This window comes from Myripristis murdjan, chromosome 1, assembly GCF_902150065.1.
Source record: "Myripristis murdjan chromosome 1, fMyrMur1.1, whole genome shotgun sequence".
Taxonomy (NCBI): Eukaryota; Metazoa; Chordata; class Actinopteri; order Holocentriformes; family Holocentridae; genus Myripristis; species Myripristis murdjan.
The window spans coordinates 9,141,712-9,163,708 of NC_043980.1; the positions used below are offsets into that span (position 1 = coordinate 9,141,712).

Sequence of the window (21,997 nt, forward strand, 5' to 3'; positions counted from 1 at the left end):
TTTTATGTAGGCTTACTGTATACAAGTGCTAAATGCACAAGATTTCTGTTTGTTTTTGTACTGTGCAAGTGCTACTTGTAAATACACAAGATTTCTGTTTTTTGTACTTTTTTTTTTATTATGTACAAGTGCTAAATGCACAGGTTTTTTGTTTTGCAACATGCATTTAGCCTACAGTGAACAATAAACATTTATTTCTACAGCTACATGTCCTCAGCATTGTGTTTTCTATTTTTCTATGTAGTGTTTCGTGACTGCTCAGTAGTGTTTTTAATTTTGATTGACTCGGGGCACAATTTGACAACATAGTTCAGTTTTGAGCACAGATTGAACTGTTTTGAGGTGAAAGTTTGGTTTTGCAAGAGGAGTCTGAGGTTTTGTGAAGGTAGCTTGAAAATTGGGTTTTGTGTTTACAGTTTAGAGAAAAGGAGAGCAACTTTCGAGAAATGTGTCTTAGCAATCGAGAAAAACTGTAATAACAAAATGTAGGAAACAAAGAATAAAGGGACCCAAAACAATGTGACTACGACCCACAAATGCGTCCCAAAACACTGTTTAGGAAACAGTGCTGTAGTCTATTGAATGCAGTATTACAATACACACGGAAAATAGATTTCGTACCTGTTTTCCATCCTGAACGTCCTGATGATGGTCGACACTGTGAAGCGGCTGAGGTTTGGCTGGACCCTCTGGCCAGCCTCCCTCATGCTCAGCCCATGGTGGAGCACATGGTCCGATACAGTAGCACGAATCTCATTGGAGATTCGGATTCTCCTTCTTCTTTCTCTTGCTTCTCCTTGTTGTCCTCCTCCCCCTCCTCCTCCTCTTCCTCCTCTTCCTCTTCCCCTCCTCCTCCTCTTCCTCCTCTTCCACCTCTTCCTCCTCCTCCTCTTCCTCCTCTTCCTCTTCCTCCTCGTCCTCCTCCTCCTCTCATTCGTACCCCTCTCCTTCTCTGACTGTTGTCTCTGTTCTCCATTGCTCATCAAACAAAACAGAGGGTCAAGCCTCCTTTTATGCTGCAGTCCTTGATTGCAAATTGCTCGCCAGACCCAAAAGTTTAGAGATTTGAATATTTGTGTGTTGTCGATTGATGCTTTGAGATTTTATGTGAGAAGTGTGTGCAAACCTGAAAAATTGTGTGTTGTGTTTTGACAACAAGGTGATGTGAAATTGACATCAGAGTGTAAAGAAGGAAAGTCAGAGTTCTAATATGATAAGGAAATCTAAAGTAGTAACAAATTGAGTCAAGCGATTGGGGACAGAAGTAAAGGTTGTGAAAATTGTGCCTAATTTTTGCTTTTTGTGTTTTAGCAATCGAAAAAAAACTGTAACGAGGGACCACTGTATAGTGTTTTGAAAAAAGTGTGTTTTAGAACTGCAATTTGAGTGTGAAGCAGGAATTGTGCTTGTAGTTTAGCAGAATTGGTTCACAGGGGGTTGGTGCATGAGTTACATGTTGTGGTCACTGTGTCTCAAGTACCAGTATTTGTGTGTAAACAATTGAGAAAAACTGTAACTACATGCCCTGGATGGTGTGTCCTAAACTATTTGATGTAGTGTCTGATGAATGCTCTGAGGTGACTGTATTTTTACTTGCTGTGTGTATGATCTGAACACAGTTTGATTTTGAACACAGGAGAACTGGTTTTGAATCAATGTTTGACAGTTTGATTTTGATAGAAAAGTCTGGGGTTTTGTGAATGTAGTTTGAGTTTTTGTATTTATGTTTAAGGTTTTGAGAAAATGGGTGGAGGTTTCAAGAAATGTGTTTTAGCATTTGGGAAAAACTGTAAGAAAATCATCAGCACTAACCAAACCAAGTCAAAACCAAACCAGGCCATTTTTCATTTTACTTTCATTTGATTTTCATTCTTCAATTTACTTTCAATTTATTTTTGAACTTTGTAACTTTACTTGTAGCTGTTTTTACTTACTAAAACAACTGGCTGACCATTGGTTAGCAAACGTTAGAAGAAATATACCTTATGTGTGTGTGTTTTTTTTTTTTTGTTGTTTTGTTTTGTTTTGTTTTGTTTTTTTGTTTTTTCATTTCTTTGCACATAATACTTTAAGAGTTACCGTTTCACTTTCTAAACAAAAGATGTTGTCATTCTTCTATCTGAGTAGAAAAGAGCACATATTTACTCACAAGCTATGAATTATGGCTGTATGTTGTGTTAGGGAGGAAATATCCTCACTTGTATCCTCATATCAGAAAACATAATCAGTTTTTCACAATTTATCACCATTTATCATTTGAAAAACTGCTTCCAGTGTTTCTGTTGGGGGAAAAAACACACAAACCACACCAGTTTCTTGTAGAGCTGATATCTCATATATGTTTAATATGAAGGACGTTCAGCTTATACGTGAGCAGTGTCCCGGATCCACTCCCTGTAAGTACTATTACAGACATTCATGAACCGAATTGGATGGGCATGAGCCCGACAACCACTGCCGGAAATGACACCATAAATCTGGCCCCTATACACCACTCCTCCACCAGAGTCACCCTGCAGAGAGAAATTATATATAAAAAATTATATCTAAAATAATATGCATACGTGTGTGTGTGTGTGTGTGTGTGTGTGTGTGTGTGTGTGTGTGTTTGTATAGATAGATAGATAGATAGATAGATAGATAGATAGGTAAGCCAGATAATCAGATAATTCCTCACCCCACAAGTATCCACTCCAGGAGCTCGTCCACAGAAATAGTGCTGATTCTGAAATAGTATCTGACCGTCGGCCCGAAGATCGCCAAAATGGACGCAATGAACAACACTTACGTTTGCACATTGCAGGTCACGCACTGGCTGCAGAGCAATTCCTAGAGAAAAACAGAGAAATAAAGTCAGATTCTCAGCAACGTACATACTAATATTTTTGAAATTTGAAATACAACTGCAACTTCAAGGGCCATGTGTGTGATTCTGCATGGTTGGTGTACTTTCTACAAAATGTATACACTTCATGACTTAACTAATATGATTTTTCCTGTTCTTATCCAGCCACTGGATTCTTTTCATTCCACTTCGACATGAAAATGAACTTTCAAAGACTTCAAACTTTCTTCACACCAGTATTACATCACTGTAATAAAGTCATCCATATGATTTTTTCCTAACAGCAGCAGCAGCACTGTTGTGTTTTGATGACCTGAAACTGTGTGGAGTGAAATGGTCCCTCTGTGTTTTCTTTACACTGTGAATTATTTCTTCCATGCCATATTTATGAATGGCAACAACAGAATGAGCCAAAGGAGCAGAACATTATCAGGTGGGATTTTCAACCAAAAATTCATTACAATTACAAATCAAGGCATTTTGATTATATGTAGTGAAATTTTAAGAATTCTCACTTGATTTAGAAAATGATTTGTTGCAATGTAAGATGTATATAAATTGTAGAAAACAATATTCAAAATCACTGGCATGTCCTTTTAATAATGGGAATCCGTGTATCATTCGTTCTTTCTATTTTCAATTGCCAGTCAAAAATTAAAAAATGAAAAAGTGACTGGTTATTTTGTTAATTGTTTTTTAATCTAACACCAAAATCCAAAATATGCCTGGTTTTTCATAGTTCAATTTTAGGCTCAGATCAAAAATACGAAATGGAAAAACGGGAATCAGGACTGAATTTGATTTTATTATTTAATTGGTCCGGTTTACGTGACCCAGAAGTTTGGTAATGAGCGGTAGCTCACAGCAGATCACAGCAGCCAGGTGCATTCAGTCCCGCCACCCTGATCACCGCCACCATGGATAGTTATTACGTGTTGTTTCGAGGACCAAAGCGTGTGACTTTAAAAGAAGAGGACATGACAACTGAAAAAATCAGCTTTTAATTTTTGATTGGCAATTGAAAATAGAAAGAACGAATGATACACGGATTATAATGCTCCTGAGTCTAGCGGCATTATTAAAAAAAAAAAAAAAAAAAAAATCATTTGTTTCTCAAAAATTCTTAAAGGTAAATTTGAGAATTGAAAGTGTCCTCATTTCAGCTGGCCCTGTGCAGCTTGGAATAATGCACCTTTGACAGAAATGGAGCTGCAGTTCAAACAGCTGGAAGTGACTCAGCATATCTGGAGACTATTTTGATATGATGGAAGAACAAAACAATTTAAAGAAAACACTTTTGGAAATACTTTGGCAGTTCATACTTTTATCAGCTAATAAAGCACAAATATTACAATTACAAAATCTGATGAAAATTAACAAAAACAAAAATGATCTGTTATTACTCACTGTCAAATTATTTAAAAAAAGGAATCTCACCTTTTACATTACCAGGTCCTGCATGGGTGGCAGCTTTACCTGCAATCTGAACTGATTCATGGTTGTTGACACTGGAGCAGGAAAACAAAATGGTACAAACAGCATGTGAACTGATGTCCAAGTTGTTAAATTTGACCAAAACACAGAATCTGGTGTCTTCATGTCTTGTTCTGTTTCTGATCATTCATTGCAGTAAGTAGAGTTAACATCATTTGTTGAATCAGACTCATCACACCTCCAGAGCTTCTCTGTATCTACACCTGTTATTCCTCATTTCACCAACTAACAACAATAAGCTAATGATGACATGGCTCTTTATAAAACCATCTCTTGGTCATGTTCACATTTTACTGTGAAAACATCTAACAGGTGCTAAAGGACATTGCTAAACATGTCCACCTCCAAATTGGATGAAATACTAATTTTTAAATGTCATATAAACTAGGCAAAAAAAAGTTCTGCACCGCTTTTTCAGTCTATAATTTCTCCCCTTTATTTATACCCAATAGTGTTGTATCTTATACCGTTGTAAAGCCGGATTCATCCTCTTTCCAATGAGATACAACTTGTAAGGGTCCTGCATTTCTGGAATGAGTGACACCAGTAATTGTGTGGGAGGCGACCATTTTTTTTTGACAAAAAAAAAAAAAGAGGGGAGCAAAATCCCATTCAATGTCCTTTCAGTCAATCAAAATTCCCTTCAGTGTTCTTCTGTTGGTAATTTAAATTGCACTCACAGGTGGACCTAACTGGACCTAATTGACAACATATGGCAAAATGAGAAAATGACTAAAATATTGTGCTTCCCCCCTGTTTAGCTGTGTTGCCTCATCCTTACAGTTATACCCTACTGTAATGGGGACTGGCATTTCAACAGTATAACTCACAAATCCAATTGGTCTGATCACAGGGCAGAAATGATCAACTGTAAACACACTGAATGGGATTTTGCACTCCTCAAAAAGGGGTGGAGGGGACATGTTTAGCCATGTTGGTCATATCAATCGATTGACAATCCTTACAACTTATTTCTCACTGAAAAGGAGACTAATCAGGCTTTCTGACGGTATAAAAGACAACACCAATCGGTATTGTTAAATGGGAGAAATATTGCAGGGGATTTTGTCAAAAAAAAAATTGGTCGCTTCCCACACAATTCCCGGTGTCACTCATTCCAGAAATGCAGGATCCTTACAGATTGTATCTCATTGGAAAGAGGACAATCCGGCTTTACAACGGTATAAGATACAACACTATTGGGTATGAATAAAGGGGAGAAATTATAGACTGAAAAAGCAGTGCAGAACTTTTTTTTGCCTAGTATATGTGAAGACAAATTATAATTTAGAGTTTGTCCAGTTTGATCCGGTTCAGGATCTGTTTCTTTCATCACTCTCTCCTCAAGTTTGATTGGGTCAGGTTAAAGCAGACACACTGACACACAAGCTCCACTGCAGTAAAATGATTGCATTCACATTTGAAGGTGAGCTTATTTAAATTCAGTCAGACTGTTCCTGTGAAATTTAATTCAGTATTTTTATTTATTTATTTATTTATTTATTTTTTGGTCAAAATAGCTTCCAGTATGTCTGGAGTTATATTTCATCTTGTGTGTTGGTACGGAGCAGACAGTTGCAGCATGGGTGGCTTTCAAATTGCTGCTAAAGTGCAGCTCCCTTGGTTTTGTGTTGGACCAGCTTGGCCTTATTTCTTATTTTTAAAGTCCCAGTCTGCCATGGATTTTGCTTTCCAGATTTGGGCAATGAACCTCTATGCAAGTGGCACCAGTAGCAGGAGCGTGTTTTAAACAAAGCACCATGCTACAAGTATTGAAACTTGAACATGAAAATAAGCCTGCTGACCCCAAACTGAATCACAGATTATAAATCATTGTGGAATAGAGGTATCTCTGTTCAATACAGGATCAGTCAAAAGTTTGGACACACTCAATGCCTTTTCTTTTTTTATTATTATTATTATTAAAACATATTCTGGTTTGTCTAACATTTTTTTTTCTACATAATCCCATAGGTATTCTTTCATAGTTTCAATGTCTTCAGTATTAATCTACAGTACAATGTAGAAAATAATAAAAATGAAAAAAACAGTAAATGTAAAAGTGTCCAAACTTTTGACTGGCACTGTAAATTCCTACAAAGAAGCACACAGACAAGCTATGAAAGAAAGGTTGCAACTCACTTCCGAAGCCGAGCTGCATTGGCATCATTACAGGCAGGAACAGGAATTGTGTGAGGGTTATTCACCGGCGTGGTGAGTCTCAGCAACATAATGTCATGTTGGCCTTGATTGTCAATGAAGGGAATCCGATGTTGAGGGTCATTTTGCAGTGGCACATCAAGTCCTGGACCTGGATGCACAGTTAAATTTGCACGCATAGTCCTGCCAGAGACAAAGAGGAACATTAGTTAATTTAAGAAATCCAATCTGTCATTCTTACAGTTTAGGAATAATACAGTCATTACAATGTGACTATTGATTTACATATGTGAACCTGAGCAACTCTCTCAAAGCAACACACATTCAACACACACATTAGTTTGATCTATCTGTCTATTTATCTATGTACTTTCTGATCCTAATGGCTTGGTTTATAACAACAGAAATTTTGTTTTGTATGCCCTATAATTATTATTACATCATTGCATAAAATATTGCCATTTCAAAGACAAGACAGTTTAAAAGACAGCTTAAGTCTGAATTTCTGCAGAATTATTTTGTAATTAATTTTTTAAGTAAACAATGCACTTTGTTACCATCCTGGAGGCCAGCAGTGAGACGCAGTCAGGATCCACTGGTTACTGATCAGAGAGCCTCCACAGAAGTTCATGTGTGTACGGTTGTCTCCTCTGAGCAGGACATGGTACTTCCGCTCATCTGGATGACATGGCTGACCTCCAATAATCCTCTTGTGCACATCGCCCACAGTGAAGTCTGAAAGACACATTCTTCAGTCATTTGGCTGTGGTTGCACAGACGTACAGTAACACAGAGGGAGAGGTTTCCTCTCGGTGGGAGAGAAACAACAGAACGTCCATTAGGAGAAGAGAAACACAGACAATATGGCTGCTGAGGACAGCACACATGTCTGAGGCAGCTACCGAGAAACAGAGTTCAGACAAACCAGTAAACAACAAATCATGGATACGTCGAATTAAAGAGATACAACAAGCTAACTCTGATTAATAAAGACACAGAATGATAAAGTTATTGTAACTTTAACATGTTTAATTTTAACCTTTGAAGCGTTTTTTTTTTTTTCCTTCCAGTAACATAATTAGTGCAGCAGGCACATCTATGTGAGGGTACAGAGCTGCTATTGGACAATGAGAGAAACTTGATTGGATTTATCTTGTCCTTTTTTTGTCTCTGTCAACTGAAATACTGGCATGGTCTCAATTTTATTGACCAGAATATTGATTTTACTTGAATATCAAATCTTTGCAACGGGCCAGCATGTACCAAAGGAAATTTTAACATTTTTGTATTAAGCAATTTTTTCGGAGGCCTGTTTCTGAGTCCTGCATGTTTGTTACCAGTGGTGGCCGGCTTGTGACACACACACACACACACACACACACACACACACACAAACAGATAGAGAATAAAAAATACAACCTGTCATGATATTTTAAAAAAATTGTGAGAGAGGATAACCACAACCTGTCATCATATATATATTTTTTAAAAAAATCTCATTTTTAAAAGAATACATCATTTTCATAAGTAAAAATCTTTCATACTTAGTATTCAAAGTGTCAGCACTGCAGAATACACAAGTGTTGAGAACTCACCAGCCCACAGCAACAGCAGAAGAAGCAGCAGCTGAGCCATTTGTGTCTCTGAGCCTCCAGTGACTGTCCTCCTGATGGGACAGCAGCACCTTTTTAAATCTGCTCCCACTGTCCTGTTGGCCTCTGATCCACCAATCACCTTGTAAAGGTTTATCAACACAACGCTCCATTGGCTACCAAACTGTGTTTAATTATGAAAATATTTTGATATCATCTTCTATCAAGGGATAGTGAGACAATGGTATTCCAGAGAGTGAAACAATAATTAAAAAAAGAAAAAAAAGAAAAAAGAAACGGCCAGCTACATCAACGGTTTCTTCCAGGGAAACTCCATAACCCTAACATACTGTCAACAGAATTCATGCTGACACTATTAAAAGCTCTAAAAATGGATTTAATAACAGACGTGTACTTTTGAAGTCAAGGTGAAGGGAACAGGTGAGCTGAGGTTGGACTTTTTGTTGTGAGGAAACATAATGTTAATACTCGGTATAAAGTAAAGCCGTTTCATCACAAAAAAACTAAAAACTCACAAAACTGGGACATCACCAACCAGATCACCGTTAGGAATATCTTCCAGATCCAAACTGCACTCTTTACCAAACCTAAACATTTGCTTCAGTGAGGTGGTCCCTGTTTAGAGGACCACATGCAGCCACAAGCACACTGGGACTCACACCATCACACACCATGGGATCTGTCACAGTGGAACCGAAGAACATCTCCACATGAATAAAAAAGATCTTGAAATCAATAAAATGACTTTACCTTCAGTAAATGTGTTGTTTGACACTGTTAATGTCATTCAGTGCTTCAGCTGATCATCCTTTTCTTCACTAGACAACACTGAACACATTTCTATATAATATTACACATAGAAATATACATTATATTATACAAAGCATCATGATATAATAATATAAATAGTGACAACAGTTGGCAGAGTTATCAAAGAAAAGTGATTATTTGTCCTTAATAAATGAAAACTTGCTTTTCAGTTGTTTTAATTGTTAATTTAATTGACTTAATTTGTCACTCATATAAAAGTAGCACACTCCAAATACACTGTTGTCAGTATAGTATTTATTTGTTTTTCTTTGTTTTTTGTTTTTTTCAGGAGGTCCATTCAGCCAATGGTCATGATTGATTTATTCACCATCTTAACACATTTCTTTGTTTCCAGTGAGAATATTTCCAAATCTTTTTTCATTTTTGTTCATTTGTGAAAGTGAATTAATGATAAACTCCAGACTTCTTTCCACCATGCTTACATCAGTCAGGGTTTGGGTGCAGTGTAAAAAGTCCCAGTCAGTCAGAGCAGGACAGAGCGTCACGTCTGATTCCAGACAGTTGATGTTTATGGTCACAATTTGCTTAAATTTCTCCTCTTGTCACTCAGCTCCATTCAAATGAACCTCTACACTCCATGACAATGGACTCATTGTCCATTGAGACTTCATCACCTTCTGTCTTCCAGGAAATACTTGGTAAGCAGAAGAGTACACTGGCCCAGTCAGTTGGGTTGTTCACCATCTTGATATAAAGTAACATTTTTTCAAAACTTTTATCATTTCTTTGTTGTTATTGAATTGATACTTCCTTCCACAATGTTGGCAGCATGTCGTGCACGTCAAGAATTACTAAAAGCACAAAGTTATATTTGTTATGTCATTGTCATTATCTAGTGAGCTTGCTAGCTCTCTGGGCAGCAGGGTGGTGAGATCAGAGAACGGTTTGATTCCTGCAGCAGCCATGTGTCCTTGAGCAAGACATAATCCCCTACTCGCTCTCTCCTGGCAGTGTATTCTGTATAATAACATCAGGCACCACCCACTCTGTGTCATGAGAGGATCAGGGGGCTACAGACTAGGAAGCATGGTCTACCTGAAGGACTTGGACCATGTGGCTGATTCAGAGCACAGGTTCAGCCACTGGAGCTGGCAGGGATTCAATCGGCCTTTCTCTTTTCTCAGTTGTCCATCCTCGATTCCTCTCCACACCTCCTCTCCTCCTTTTGATGGATTTCGCATTACAGTTTTTTTTTTCTGAATGTTTAAACACTAACAGTGATTTTTGAGGTACAATTTCTGAAACTATTAACACTTGTAGCTGATGCATTCACCAAGTGTGCCAAACTGAAGGCACATTCTCTTCTCTGTACACTCTAACACACTTTTTGGAAAACTCTGAACACAGCTCACTGCTTTTCACTCAGTTTGCAATGTAATAACACACCTCGGCAAAATGGTGAACACTGGTCTCTACATCGCCACACTATTTTATCAATAACCTTTCCACATTCATTGAACAGCGTCCTTTTGGATGGGTGGGGGCTCTGTGGCGGTGCCCCGCTGCAGCGCTATGGGTCCTCTGCCTACCTGTGGCTTGGTGGGCCCCTGAGCTGTGGCATTCTGGCCTGGGCCGTGGGCAGCCCCCAGCGCAGATGGCAGTGTTTCCTGACCTGGTTCTTCTGTACTCAGCCAAACAAACATTGTGTGTGTGTGTGTGTGTGTGTGTGTGTGTGTGTGTGCGCGCGCGTGTGTGCGCGTGTGTGTGTGTGTGTGTGTCTGTGTGTGTCTGTGTGTGTCTGTGTGTGTGTGTGTGTGTGTGTGTGTGTGTGTGTGTGTGTGCGCGTGCGCGTGCTTTATAAATAAAGTTTGATTGATTGATTAAGAATTGTGAAAACACTTTTACATAAATAATGAGTTCACTTGCAAATCGGGGCTTGGGCCACAGGTCGTCATTTGGTTTGGACAGAGAGGAAGAGGGGTGAGGATGTCTCACTGACTGACTGTTTCCACCAGGTGGCGTAGCCTCACTGTGAACACATACTATTCTTGTGAACATCACAAACCTGACAGAAGCAACTTTTGTTTCTCTGTCTCTGTCCCTGTTCCCTTTCATAGTTGTATATTGCACAATTGTAGTGTTAATGACAAAAGCTGTTTTCTTAATATTTTGTACACACTACAGTTCTACCCTTGGCCAAACAGAGGATGCATCCCAGGGCCCAGAGCTGCAAGGGCCCCCAAATTGTGGATTGTGAATTATAAATGTGTAAATATCTGTGTCAATTTTCAAATGAATTCCAGTTGTTGGATTGGCTGTGGCCTCATTTTAGCCCCATTTGCAAAACTCTACATGCATTTTCACACCTTAGACACAGATAAGGATTGTGAGGCTATTTCCTTCTCATTACAAAGCCCTGGCTTGCCAGTGACCACACTAATGAACAAATTGGATAAGCACATCCACCTGGTGTGGAAACACACATGTGCTTAATTGAAAATACAGCACTCAGGTAGGTATAAAAGCCAGCAGGTGAGTTCACCTGTCTTCAACAAAAATGGAAGCAGCTCAAAGAGGAGAAGAAGGAGGTAGAGGAAGAGGCCTTATTGGTCACGTTATCAACCATGGACTGATGCTGAGGGAAGCTGGACTGAGAGTTCGGACAAATCTCAGCAGAAATACAGTAGTGACAGTAATTCGAACATTTTGTCGAGAAAACAGGTCAACTAATCACAGAGTACATTGAAACTGCAGCTAACTGTACTTGTCATCACTTTTGGTATCCTTTCCTGTGACATTTGACAGCAGGCTGCATGTGTTTTTTGTCTACATAGGATTGAGGGTCGAGGACACCAAGGTGGAAGGGGCCCCGTATTCACTCGGGAAAAAGAGACAGCCATTGTAAACATGGTTTTGGCCAACAATTGTATCAGGCTGAGAGAAATCCAAGCCAATGTCATCAGTGATCACAATATTTTCAATAACATCCATTGAGTCTCTCTGTCAACATTAGGTCAAATCCTCCAAAAAAAAAAAAAAAAAATCAAGTACACATGAAGCAACTGTATCGAGTACCATTTGACAGAAATTCAGAGAGAGTGAAACGTCTCCATAATGAGTATGTGGAGGTATATATTGTTCACCTTACTGTGGTGTGGCATTGTGCACTACACAAAACCTTTTTAAATGTAAAATTACTGTGCAATAGACCTGTATTGAACAGCGTCCTATTGTATCTTACTGTGTTTCAGAGAGTCTTGCAAATGGATGCTGAAGGAATCCAACATGAATTTATATATGTTGATGAGGCTGGATTTAACCTCGCAAAAACTAGAAGAAGAGGGAGAAATGTAATTGGACACAGGGCAATTCCCAATGTGCCAGGGCAGCGAGGAGGTAACATCACCCTTTGCGCTGCCATTACCCACAATGGGGTCCTCCACCGCCATGCGACCCTGGGACCCTATAACACCCATGTAATACTAGCATTTCTTGACAGATTACACAACATCATCACAGCATTAAACCAAGTGGACCAGATGCCGTACATTGTCTTTTGGGACAATGTATCTTTCCACCGATCCGCTCTGGTCCAAAATTGGTTCCATCAGCACCCTGAATTTGCAATCCTATACTTTCCACCATACTCCCCCTTCCTTAACCCAAAAGAGTTTTTTTCTGCATGGCGGTGGAAGGTATATGACCCTATGACCGCTTGCTCCTCATTCAGGCCATGGAGCAGGCCTGTGATATAACAGTTTTTCTCAGTTGCTTAAACACTAAACTCGCCATTTGTATCATATATGATACACACTTTCAATTCCGTTTTTCATTTTCAGTTTAATCAATACTTGACCAAAATACTGTTGAATACCTTTGAACACTTCCCTTGTTCACCCTGGACCATACCATTGGCATTTCAAGTACATATCATATATCATACACCAGAAAGGTCGTGTAATAACATATTTTTTTAATTTATATATATATATATATATATTGTTATAGGACTAAATAAAGGGTTCAATTTCAAAAAATTGGAATTTTCTGCCAATTCTTTCATAGTTCAGGCTTTATAGGGTTAATCACTGTTCAGGTATTTGGACACAATTTGCAAAACTCATTTCGCACTGTCATACACTCGTGTTGCAAAACTGTAAACACTGACAGCTAAATGTGAACACAACTCCAACACAGCTGTCACATTTTACACACAGCAACTCAAAACTGAACACACATCTTTTTAATGATGTGATCAGACCAACTGGGCAGGATAAAAGTCAGTTCAGAGTTCACAGGCGGCAGAGGGGGAAGAGTACGTATGAAAGGTGGTGGACGAGGAGGAAGGGGGCGAGGAAGAGGCCAAGGAAGACCAAGAACTATCATCACTGATGAATTTAGGCAACTATTGTTTACCATGTCCTTTTTCATGGGATGACAAATGAGGGAAGCAGGACAAAGAGTCCAACCCAGTTTGAGTAAATATTGCCTGTGACATGGATGAAGTCCTCTGGCCGGCCCCCCAATAAAGACACGATGTTGGAGAATGAATTGTGCAATAATGTGCTTTTCTTTTTGTTTTATTTTTTGTTGTGAAAGTGCTGAATGTAGTCTAGATATTGCTTTGACTATGATATTATTTTGCATTTACAATAAACATTTTCTGTTACAGTTTTTCTCAATTGTTTATACACATTTTCTGAAAGCATGCCTCATACTCTCAGAACTCTACACACAAATAAAACACACACACACACACACACACACACACACACACACAGGGCAAAACCCCTCAATTCTCCCGCAAAATGAAACTTTAAAACAAATGTTCAAAACAATGTTATTTCTTCTCAAAATCGTATTTTGTTTTTAGATGACACACACAAACCATCATATGAATAGACATTCATAAGAACCAGTTGAACACTGATGTGCTCAATGTAAAGCACTATGATGAATGGAAAACACTTCTTCTCCAGTCATCATCATGACTTAGGCCTTTTTTTGTTCAGTGTTACACTTACTACAGACAGTACATACATAAGTGTGTTGTAAAAATATTTTAGAATATTGTTTTTATACTCAGAATACACAAATAGTAACAAATTTATTTTATTTTTCCCACAAAAACAATGTACACAGTGTACATCCCAGCCAACACAAAGTTGCACATACAGTGGTCCACATACAACACAACAGAAGAATTTACTGTATACAGTTACAGTAAAAAAACAAACAAAAAAAAAAAAAAACAAAGCTGCTCTCTTCTGTTTCGGTCTGGCCACAGCACCTCATCCACATCACAAGCAATGCTTTTTCCCTGGCCAAGCAGCGGAGAAAATATCGCCTAGCATGGTGAATCCGGCCATGAAAAAGCATCAACTGCTGTATCTCCACATGCGTCTTCCATAGCTTGGAGAAGGGGTATACATGTTTGTGGATTTCGGTCATACACTTTCCATCTCCAGGCAGAAAAAAAATCCTTTATGGGATTGAGGAATGGAGAATATGGAGGGAGATTAACAACTAAAAAGCGTGGGTGGGCAGTGAACCAGTTACGAACCAGAGCAGCCCGGTGGAAACTTACGTTGTCCCAAATGACAACGTACCTGAGCTGCTCTGGGCCGTCTGTCTGATCTGGTGGAATGAGTGTGTTGTGTAGGGTGTCCAGGAATGTGATCAGATGGGCAGTGCTGTAGGGGCCAAGGGTAGCATGGTGATGGATGACGCCGTGGTGGGTAATCGCTGCACACATAGTGATGTTTCCTCCGTGCTGGCCAGGGACTTCAACAGTGGCACGCTGGCTGATGATATTCCTTCCCCTCCTTCGTCTTTTTGTGAGGTTGAATCCAACCTGATCAATGAAGATGAACTGGTGCTCCACTGCAGCCACCTCTAGCTCAAGGACTCTCTGAAACACACATGACAATATCAGAAATAGACATTGAGTGGTCACTATTGTGAAGCACAGTCATTATGATTACAATACTGAAATATGTATAATTTATACAGTGTTGAGAGTATGCATCAATTGTGGGATTGTATAGGACTTACTTGCACATAGTTATATCGCAATTCTTTGACTCTTTCTGAATTGCGTTCAAATGGCACCCTGCAGACCTGCTTCATCCTCAGAGTATTTCTGCGCAAGACACAGTCCAGTGTTGATAAGTTTATCCTGTCAATATTTTGAAATATCTCATTGTTTTCTATTATTTTTCTTTGTATTTGCCATAATGTTATGGCGTTATTTTCTAGGACCATGTTCATGATTTCAGTTTCCTGTTCAGGAGACAGAAGGCGTTCCCGACCACCTTGTGTTGGTAATTTTTCACTTCTGCAATACAAATACTGTAAATACTGTGTAGGAATACAAAGTAGGAATACATTTCCCAAATACCTGAAACATACTTTATTTTTACAGTCCTACAGAACAGTCCACAGGCAATACTGTACTACTGTACTCATTGAGTATTGATATGCAGTACTGAAATTTTGTAGTGAGAGTAGATTTCTTACCTATTCTCATTTCGGAAAGTCCGGATGATGGATGCTACAGTGTACCTGCTCAAATCTGGCTGTACTCTTTTCCCAGCCTCCCTCATTGTGGCTCAGATCTCATCAGATCCCAAAGTGGCTCAGATCTCATCAGAGATTACGGTCCTTGGCCTTCCTCGTCCTCATCCTCCTCTTACTCTCACTCCTCTGACTCTGACTCTGCCTCTGTTTCCAATGTTGGCATCCATTGCTCCAAAACAGGAGAGCTCACCTGTTGCCCTTTTATGCTAAAGCTCTGATTGCTAATTGTAAAACTGTGTGACAGGTGTTTGCCCATGTGATGAGTCAGCGTGCATAGTAGGGCAATTAACTGTAGAAATTTGAATGACAGTGTGTTCCTTGTGAAAACAAGAGATTTTCTTCATGTAAATTGTGCCAAATGCAGAGAATTGTGTGTAGTGTTTTGAAAAAAGTGTGTTTTAGAACTGCAATTTGAGTGTAAAGCAGGAATTGTGCTTGTAGTTTAGCAGAATTGGTTCAGGGGGTTGGTGCATGAGTTACATGTTGTGGTCACTGTGTCTCAAGTACCAGTATCTGTGTGTAAACAATTGAGAAAACTGTAACTAAATACCCTGGATGGTGTGTCCTAAATTATTTTATGTAGTGTGTGACGAATGCTCTGAGGTGACTGTATTTTTACTTGCTGTGTGTGTGATCTGAACACAGTTTGGTTTTGAGCAAAGGAGAACGGTTTTTGAGGTGACAGTTTGATTTTGATAGAAAAGTCTGGGGTTTTGTGAATGCAGTTTGAGTTTTTGGATTTGTGTTTAAGGTTTTGAGAAAATGGGTGGAGGTTTCAAGAAATGTGTTTTAGCAATTGGGAAAAACTGTAAGAAAATCATCAGCACTAACTAACCAAACCAAGTCAAAGCCAAACCAGGCCAAAACTTTGTCAACCCACCCAAGTTTTTTTCTTCTTCTTCTTCTTCTTCTTCTTTTCTTCTGTGCTTTTGTTGTTTTGCAGCAGAACATTTTGGAGAAAAAATAAATAACTTCTCAACCTTATTTGTGCAGATAGTGTGTTGGAATACACATGTGTGTGTGTGTGTGTGTGTGTGTGTGTGTGTGTTGGCTGTTCAGGGTCAAGGATTTCCCTCCTGCTCTCCTGCCATCCCATTTAATGCCTAGGCCTAAAGGTGGTGAGTAGGGTTCTTCCTCATCCATTCAGGGAATGGTAAAGAGCCAAATTAATTGTGGTCTCCCCCCTCTTTTAGGTCCTCCTGCCATATTGACTACTGCTGCTTTGCCTACTTGCCTTTTAGACTTATTTCCTTTTTTTTCCCCTTTCATTTATGGTTTTCTATTGCCTTATTTGTTTATCAATTTGCCCTTGTTTTGCCCAGTTGTGTTTATTTGTGCGTTTATTGAACAGCTGGGATACTTATTTATATGTTGTGAGTTGTTTTCTGTATTTCAGGAGTGGAGTGCCATATTACTGAGGGGCTAGGCACTTGTGGTGAGGTCCCTGCACCTTTGCGTGTGACTAGTTGCACTGGGACACCATAGACTGCACCATTGTCTTGTGTGAAGTTTGCTGTGTTTGCTGTGTTTGCTGTGTTCACTGGTGAATAGCGGTAGCACCCCAAGGCACCCCTCTGTGTAGTCTGCCTCTCACAAGCGGCCTCTACTCCTTTTTCTACTCTTTAGTTTCACTTAAGTTGGGCTGAGTTTTAGCTTTTGTAATTGCTTTTTTTTTTTTTAGAATTTACATTCAGGCCTTTTTAGTGTTAAATGTAATAAAGTAATTTATAAATTGTCCATAGTTGGGCTGTTTTTACTATTTTTTTTCCTTTTTCTGCAGCTCCAGCCCCTGCTTTTTGGTTTTGATTATTTTTGCTTATCTCTAATAAAATTTATTTCAATTGTCAATACTTGCCTCTGCCTCCTAATTGGGAACGAACCTGTGTCCTTTTTGTATTTCCTGGGGTGAAACTCCCCAGGTGGCGTTGTCTGGCTTTCCATTTTCCTCATAGCAATATTAACGTCTAATAACTTCAATCTACCCTCCTACACTCCGCCACATTAACAATAGTTGTGTGTGGGCTCATCATCACTGAATGTCAGACTGTTTATTTATTTATATATGTAATATCACACAAATAATCTGTCTGACCAATTAATTCATTATCTCGGTGAGGTCTGTACATGTTACTGGTTCTGAAATATCACTACGGTTGAACTTTTGTAGCTTATTTGAAATATATCCTGTGTGGAGGAAGAGAGAGGGACAGAAGTAACACACTCTTTTGGTCCCCACATTTGTGAAATGAACAGTGCTGATTCCTCAAAACTCACCACTCAGCTTAACTGGACTTGCTTTCATTTTTCATTTCACTTTCATTTGATTTTCATTTTTCAGTTTACTTTCAATTCATTTTTTAACTTTGTAACTTTACTTGTAGCCGTTTTTACTTAATAAAACAACTGTGGAAAAGAGCACATATTTACTCGCAACCTATGAATTATGGCTGTATGTTGTGTTAGGGAGGAAATATCCTCACTTGTATCCTTGTATCAGAAAAAATAATCAGTTTTTCACAATTTATCACCATTTATCATTTGAAACACTGCTTCCAGTGTTTCTGTTGGGGGAAAAAAAAACATCCAAACCACATCAGTTTCTTGTAGAGCTGATATCTCATATATGTTTAATATGAAGGACTTTCAGTTTATAGACGAGCAGTGTCCCGGATCCACCGCATGTAATCAGCATGACAGACATTCATGAACGCAATTGGTTCCTGACAAGCCCGAACACCACCGTTGGAAATGACACCGTAAATCTGGCCCCTATACACCACTCCTCCACCAGAGTCACCCTGCAGAGAGAAATTAGATATAAAACATTATTTCTAAAATTATATGCATACATGCAGTGTGTGTGTGTGTGTGTATGTGTGTGTGTTTGTATGGATAGATAGATAGATAGATAGATAGATAGATAGATAGATAGATAGATAGATAGATAGATACAGATAACTGATATGTGTGTGTACAGTATATATACCACAATTATAACACAATAACACAATCACAATTACAAAGTGTCAGTCATTACTGATTTTCTTTTTCTTACAATGTTGGAAGCAAGACAGATAATCAGATAATTCCTCACATGACAAACATCCACTCCAGCAGCTTGTCCACAAAAATAGTGCTGATTCCCAAATCGTGTCTGGCCGGGGATTTGGAAAGCGTCAGCATTCCAATGAACAACATTTACGTTTGCACATTGCAGGGGAAACACTGGCTGCTGAGCAGGTACTAGAGAAAAACAGAAAAGTAAAGTCAGATTCTCAGCAACATACATCCCAATGTTTTTGAAATTTGAAATTCAACTGCAACTTAAAGGACCGTGTGTGATTCTGCGTGGTTGGTGTACTATCTACAAAATGTAAACACTTCACGATTTATCTAATATGATTTTCCCTGTGCTTATCCAGCCACTGGATTCCTTTCATTCCACAATGATATGAAAATGGACTTTCAAGACTTCAAACTTTCTTCACACCAGTATTACATCACTGTAATAAAGACATCCACATGATTTTTTCCCAGCAGCAGCAGCAGCAGCAGCAGCAGCACTGTTGTGTTTTGATGACTTGAAACTGTGTGGAGTGAAACGGTGCCTCCGCCAGAAAATAGTCCCCAGGGAAACGTTTTGTTTACACAGTGAATTATTTGTTCCATATTTATGAATGGCAACAACACAGTGAGCCAAAGGAGCAGAACATTATCAGGTGGGATTTTCAACCAAAAATTCATATTTACAAATCAAGGCATTTTGATTATATGTAGTGAGATTTTAAGAACTCCCGCATGATTTACAAAATGATTTATTGCAATATAAGATGTGGGTAAATTGTATAAAACAATATTCAAAATCACTGCCATGTCCCTTTAATACTGCTCCTGAGTCTAACAACATTATTTAAGTGAACAAACACCTAGTAACGTGGCTTGATGATTTTATTTATTTGAAATGAAGGCCAAATTCTTCTAGTAATGCTGTTGAGTCAAGTAGTATCAACTTAAAAAGTGTGATGTCTCATGTAACAATCATTTGCTTCTCAGTCTCTCTCCACAAAAGTTGCAATATAAACAAGTGGAACTGACTCAGCACATTGGCAGATTTATATTTTTTTGACTGTAGAACAAAACTACATAGAAGTTCACTACTGTGAAGTTATGAAAAGCAATCTCACCTCTTCTTCCATTAGGAAGTGCCTGAATAGCGGCTTGGCCTGCAATCTGAACTGGTTCTCCTGTGCATGGCTTGGACGTGCCAACAGGCCTCCCAAAACAGCTGAACAAAACAGATGATACACGTGAGCTGAACATGAAGTGGTTGAAAATCATCAGTACACTCGATATGATGAGTTTCTGGAATCAAGAGTTTGCCTCCTGTCAAAGATGTTTTGTTGAGTTCAACTCATGACAGCTCAGGGAGTCCCTGAGCTGTCATGACAGGAACTACTCTGTATCTACACCTGTTTCACCATTTCACCGACTGACACCAATATGCTAATGATGAGATGACTCTACAGACACAGCCAGCAGTTTATAAATCATTTGAATCTGGGTCATACTTGGTCATGTAGACCTAAGACCTTCACATGCACAGACAAACTGATGCACATTTAAACTCAAAAATACAGATTTACAACTCACCTTAGAAGCGTAGCTAGAAATCGATTAGCACAGTCAGGCAGAGGTATTGTTCTTAGTGTTTGTGCTAACCCAGGACGGAGGTCAGGCAGCCGCACCAGCATGATGTCATGTTGTTGGCCGTTTTTTCTGAAGGGTATCCCATTTTGTCCTGGGATTGGCACTTCTTCTCCTTGACCAGGATGCACATTGAGATGTGCAAACATTCTCCTAACAGTGAGAAAAGAGGGCAGAGGAAGATCACTCAATGTAAGAAATTAAACCTGTTATTCCTATAATGTGGTCTGATTAATATTTATGAGCATGAGCAGCTCTTCCAAAGCAACACACCCAGGAATTCAAAAATAATCAATCCATCTATTTATCTATCAGTGTACTCTCTGGACCTTTAGCTTGATTTCTAACCAAAGCATTTTTGTTTTGTATGCCATATAATTATTATTGCATCAATGCATTAAATATTTCCAGTTAAAATACAACAGTTTAAGTCTTTATGGAGTAAGCAATATGTTGTCATTATTTTAAGTAAATGGTTCACTTTGTTACCATCCTGGCTCTGAATACCAGCAGTGAGATGCAGTCAGGATCCACTGGTCACTGATCAGAGAGCCTCCACAGAAGTCAACGTCATTATTTAAAGTATCACGTGCTCTGAGCAGGACATGGTACTGCCGCTCATCTGGTTGACATGGCTGACCTCCAATAATCCTCTTGTGCACATCGCCCACAGTGAAGTCTGAAAGACACATTCTTCAGTCATTTGACTGTGGTTGCACAGACGTACAGTAACACAGAGGGAGAGGTTTCCTCTCGGTGGGAGAGAAACAACAGAACATCCATTAGGAGAAGACAAACACAGACAATATGACAAGCTAACTCTGATTAATAAAGACACAGAATGATAAGGTTGTTGTAACTTTAATATGTTCAATTTTGTGTTTTTTTTTTCTTTCAGTAACATAATTAGTGCAGCAGGCACAGCTGTGTGAGGGTACAGAGCTGCTATTGGACAGTGAGAGGAACTTGATTGGATTTGTCTTGTCCTTTTTTTGTCTCTTTAATTTGAAATACTGACATGGTCTCAGTTTTATTGACCAGAATATTGATTTTACTTTAATATCAAATCATCACACTTTGGCAGCTTTGCAACGGGGCAGCATGTACCAAAGGAAATTTGAACATTTTTGTATTAAACATTTTTCTGGGAGGCCTGTTTCTGAGTCCTGCATGTTTGTTACCAGTGGTGGCTGGCTTGTGACACACACACGCACACACACACACATACACACACACACACACACATACACACACACACACACACACACACACACACACACACACACACACACACACAAACAGATAAAGAATAAAAAATACATCCTATCATGATATTTTAAAAAATGTGAGAGTAAAAGCACAACCTGTCATCGTATTAAAACAAAAAATCAAATTTTTAAGAATACATCATTTTCAGAAGTAAAAATCCTTCATACTTCAACAGGTAAGAAATGGTTAAAGCATTCAAAGTGTCAGCGCTGCAGAATACACCAGTGTTGAGAACTCACCAGCCCACAGCAACAGCAGAAGAAGCAGCAGCTGAGCCATTTGTGTCTCTGAGCCTCCAGTGACTGTCCTCCTGATGGGACAGCAGCACCTTTTCAAATCTGCTCCCACTGTCCTGTTGGCCTCTGATCCACCAATCACCTTGTGAAGGTTTATCAACACAACTCTCCATTGGCTACCAAGCTCTGCTGGATTATGAGCTGAGTTCAATATTTTGATATCATCTTCCATTGTGGGATGGTGAGACAATGGTATTTCAGAGAGTAAAGCAATAAAAAAAAACAGCCAGCTACATCAACGGTTTCTTCCAGGGAAACTCCATAAC

At 39.0% G+C, this 21,997-nt stretch overlaps 2 protein-coding genes across 3 annotated transcripts in view; both read right to left on the minus strand.

The window, feature by feature from the left end:
- The window catches only part of LOC115361714 (anionic trypsin-2-like), a 39,002-nt gene extending 17,241 nt beyond the window's left edge, over window positions 1-21,761 (minus strand). Inside the window, exons 1-4 of the mRNA XM_030055301.1 lie at window positions 21,675-21,761; window positions 20,656-20,845; window positions 6,482-6,682; window positions 4,283-4,353 (exon numbers count right to left, since the gene is read on the minus strand). Of these exons, the coding sequence (XP_029911161.1) occupies window positions 4,283-4,353; window positions 6,482-6,682; window positions 20,656-20,845; window positions 21,675-21,714 (502 nt within the window). The 5' untranslated portion in view covers window positions 21,715-21,761. The remainder of the gene's footprint in view (window positions 1-4,282; window positions 4,354-6,481; window positions 6,683-20,655; window positions 20,846-21,674) is intronic.
- LOC115367556 (uncharacterized) lies at window positions 13,992-15,544 on the minus strand. Of its 2 annotated transcripts, XR_003928928.1 has the most exons (4): window positions 15,403-15,510; window positions 15,145-15,220; window positions 14,938-15,025; window positions 13,992-14,794 (listed from the first exon to the last, which is right to left on the minus strand). XR_003928928.1 is itself a non-coding variant. In XM_030063344.1 (3 exons), exons 1-3 carry the CDS (start codon window positions 15,486-15,488, stop codon window positions 14,231-14,233), a joined length of 738 nt encoding a protein of 245 aa, XP_029919204.1. In that variant the 5' UTR covers window positions 15,489-15,544; the 3' UTR covers window positions 13,992-14,230. The 2 variants fall into 2 exon arrangements, 1 of the variants encoding a protein (XP_029919204.1); XM_030063344.1 differs by lacking the exon at window positions 15,145-15,220 and having other exon boundaries at window positions 15,403-15,544.
- Window positions 21,762-21,997: the final 236 nt, after the last annotated feature.

Excerpts from the sequence above, each read along its gene's own strand:
- LOC115367556 (XM_030063344.1), bottom strand. The coding sequence starts at position 15,488 with ATGAGGGAGGCTGGGAAAAGAGTACAGCCAGATTTGAGCAGGTACACT. Across the intron at positions 15,026-15,402 it reads ACTTTCCGAAATGAGAATAG|AAATACTCTGAGGATGAAGC; the intron begins GTAAGAAATCTA and ends TGTCTTGCGCAG. Across the intron at positions 14,795-14,937 it reads TGCGATATAACTATGTGCAA|AGAGTCCTTGAGCTAGAGGT; the intron begins GTAAGTCCTATA and ends TGTGTGTTTCAG.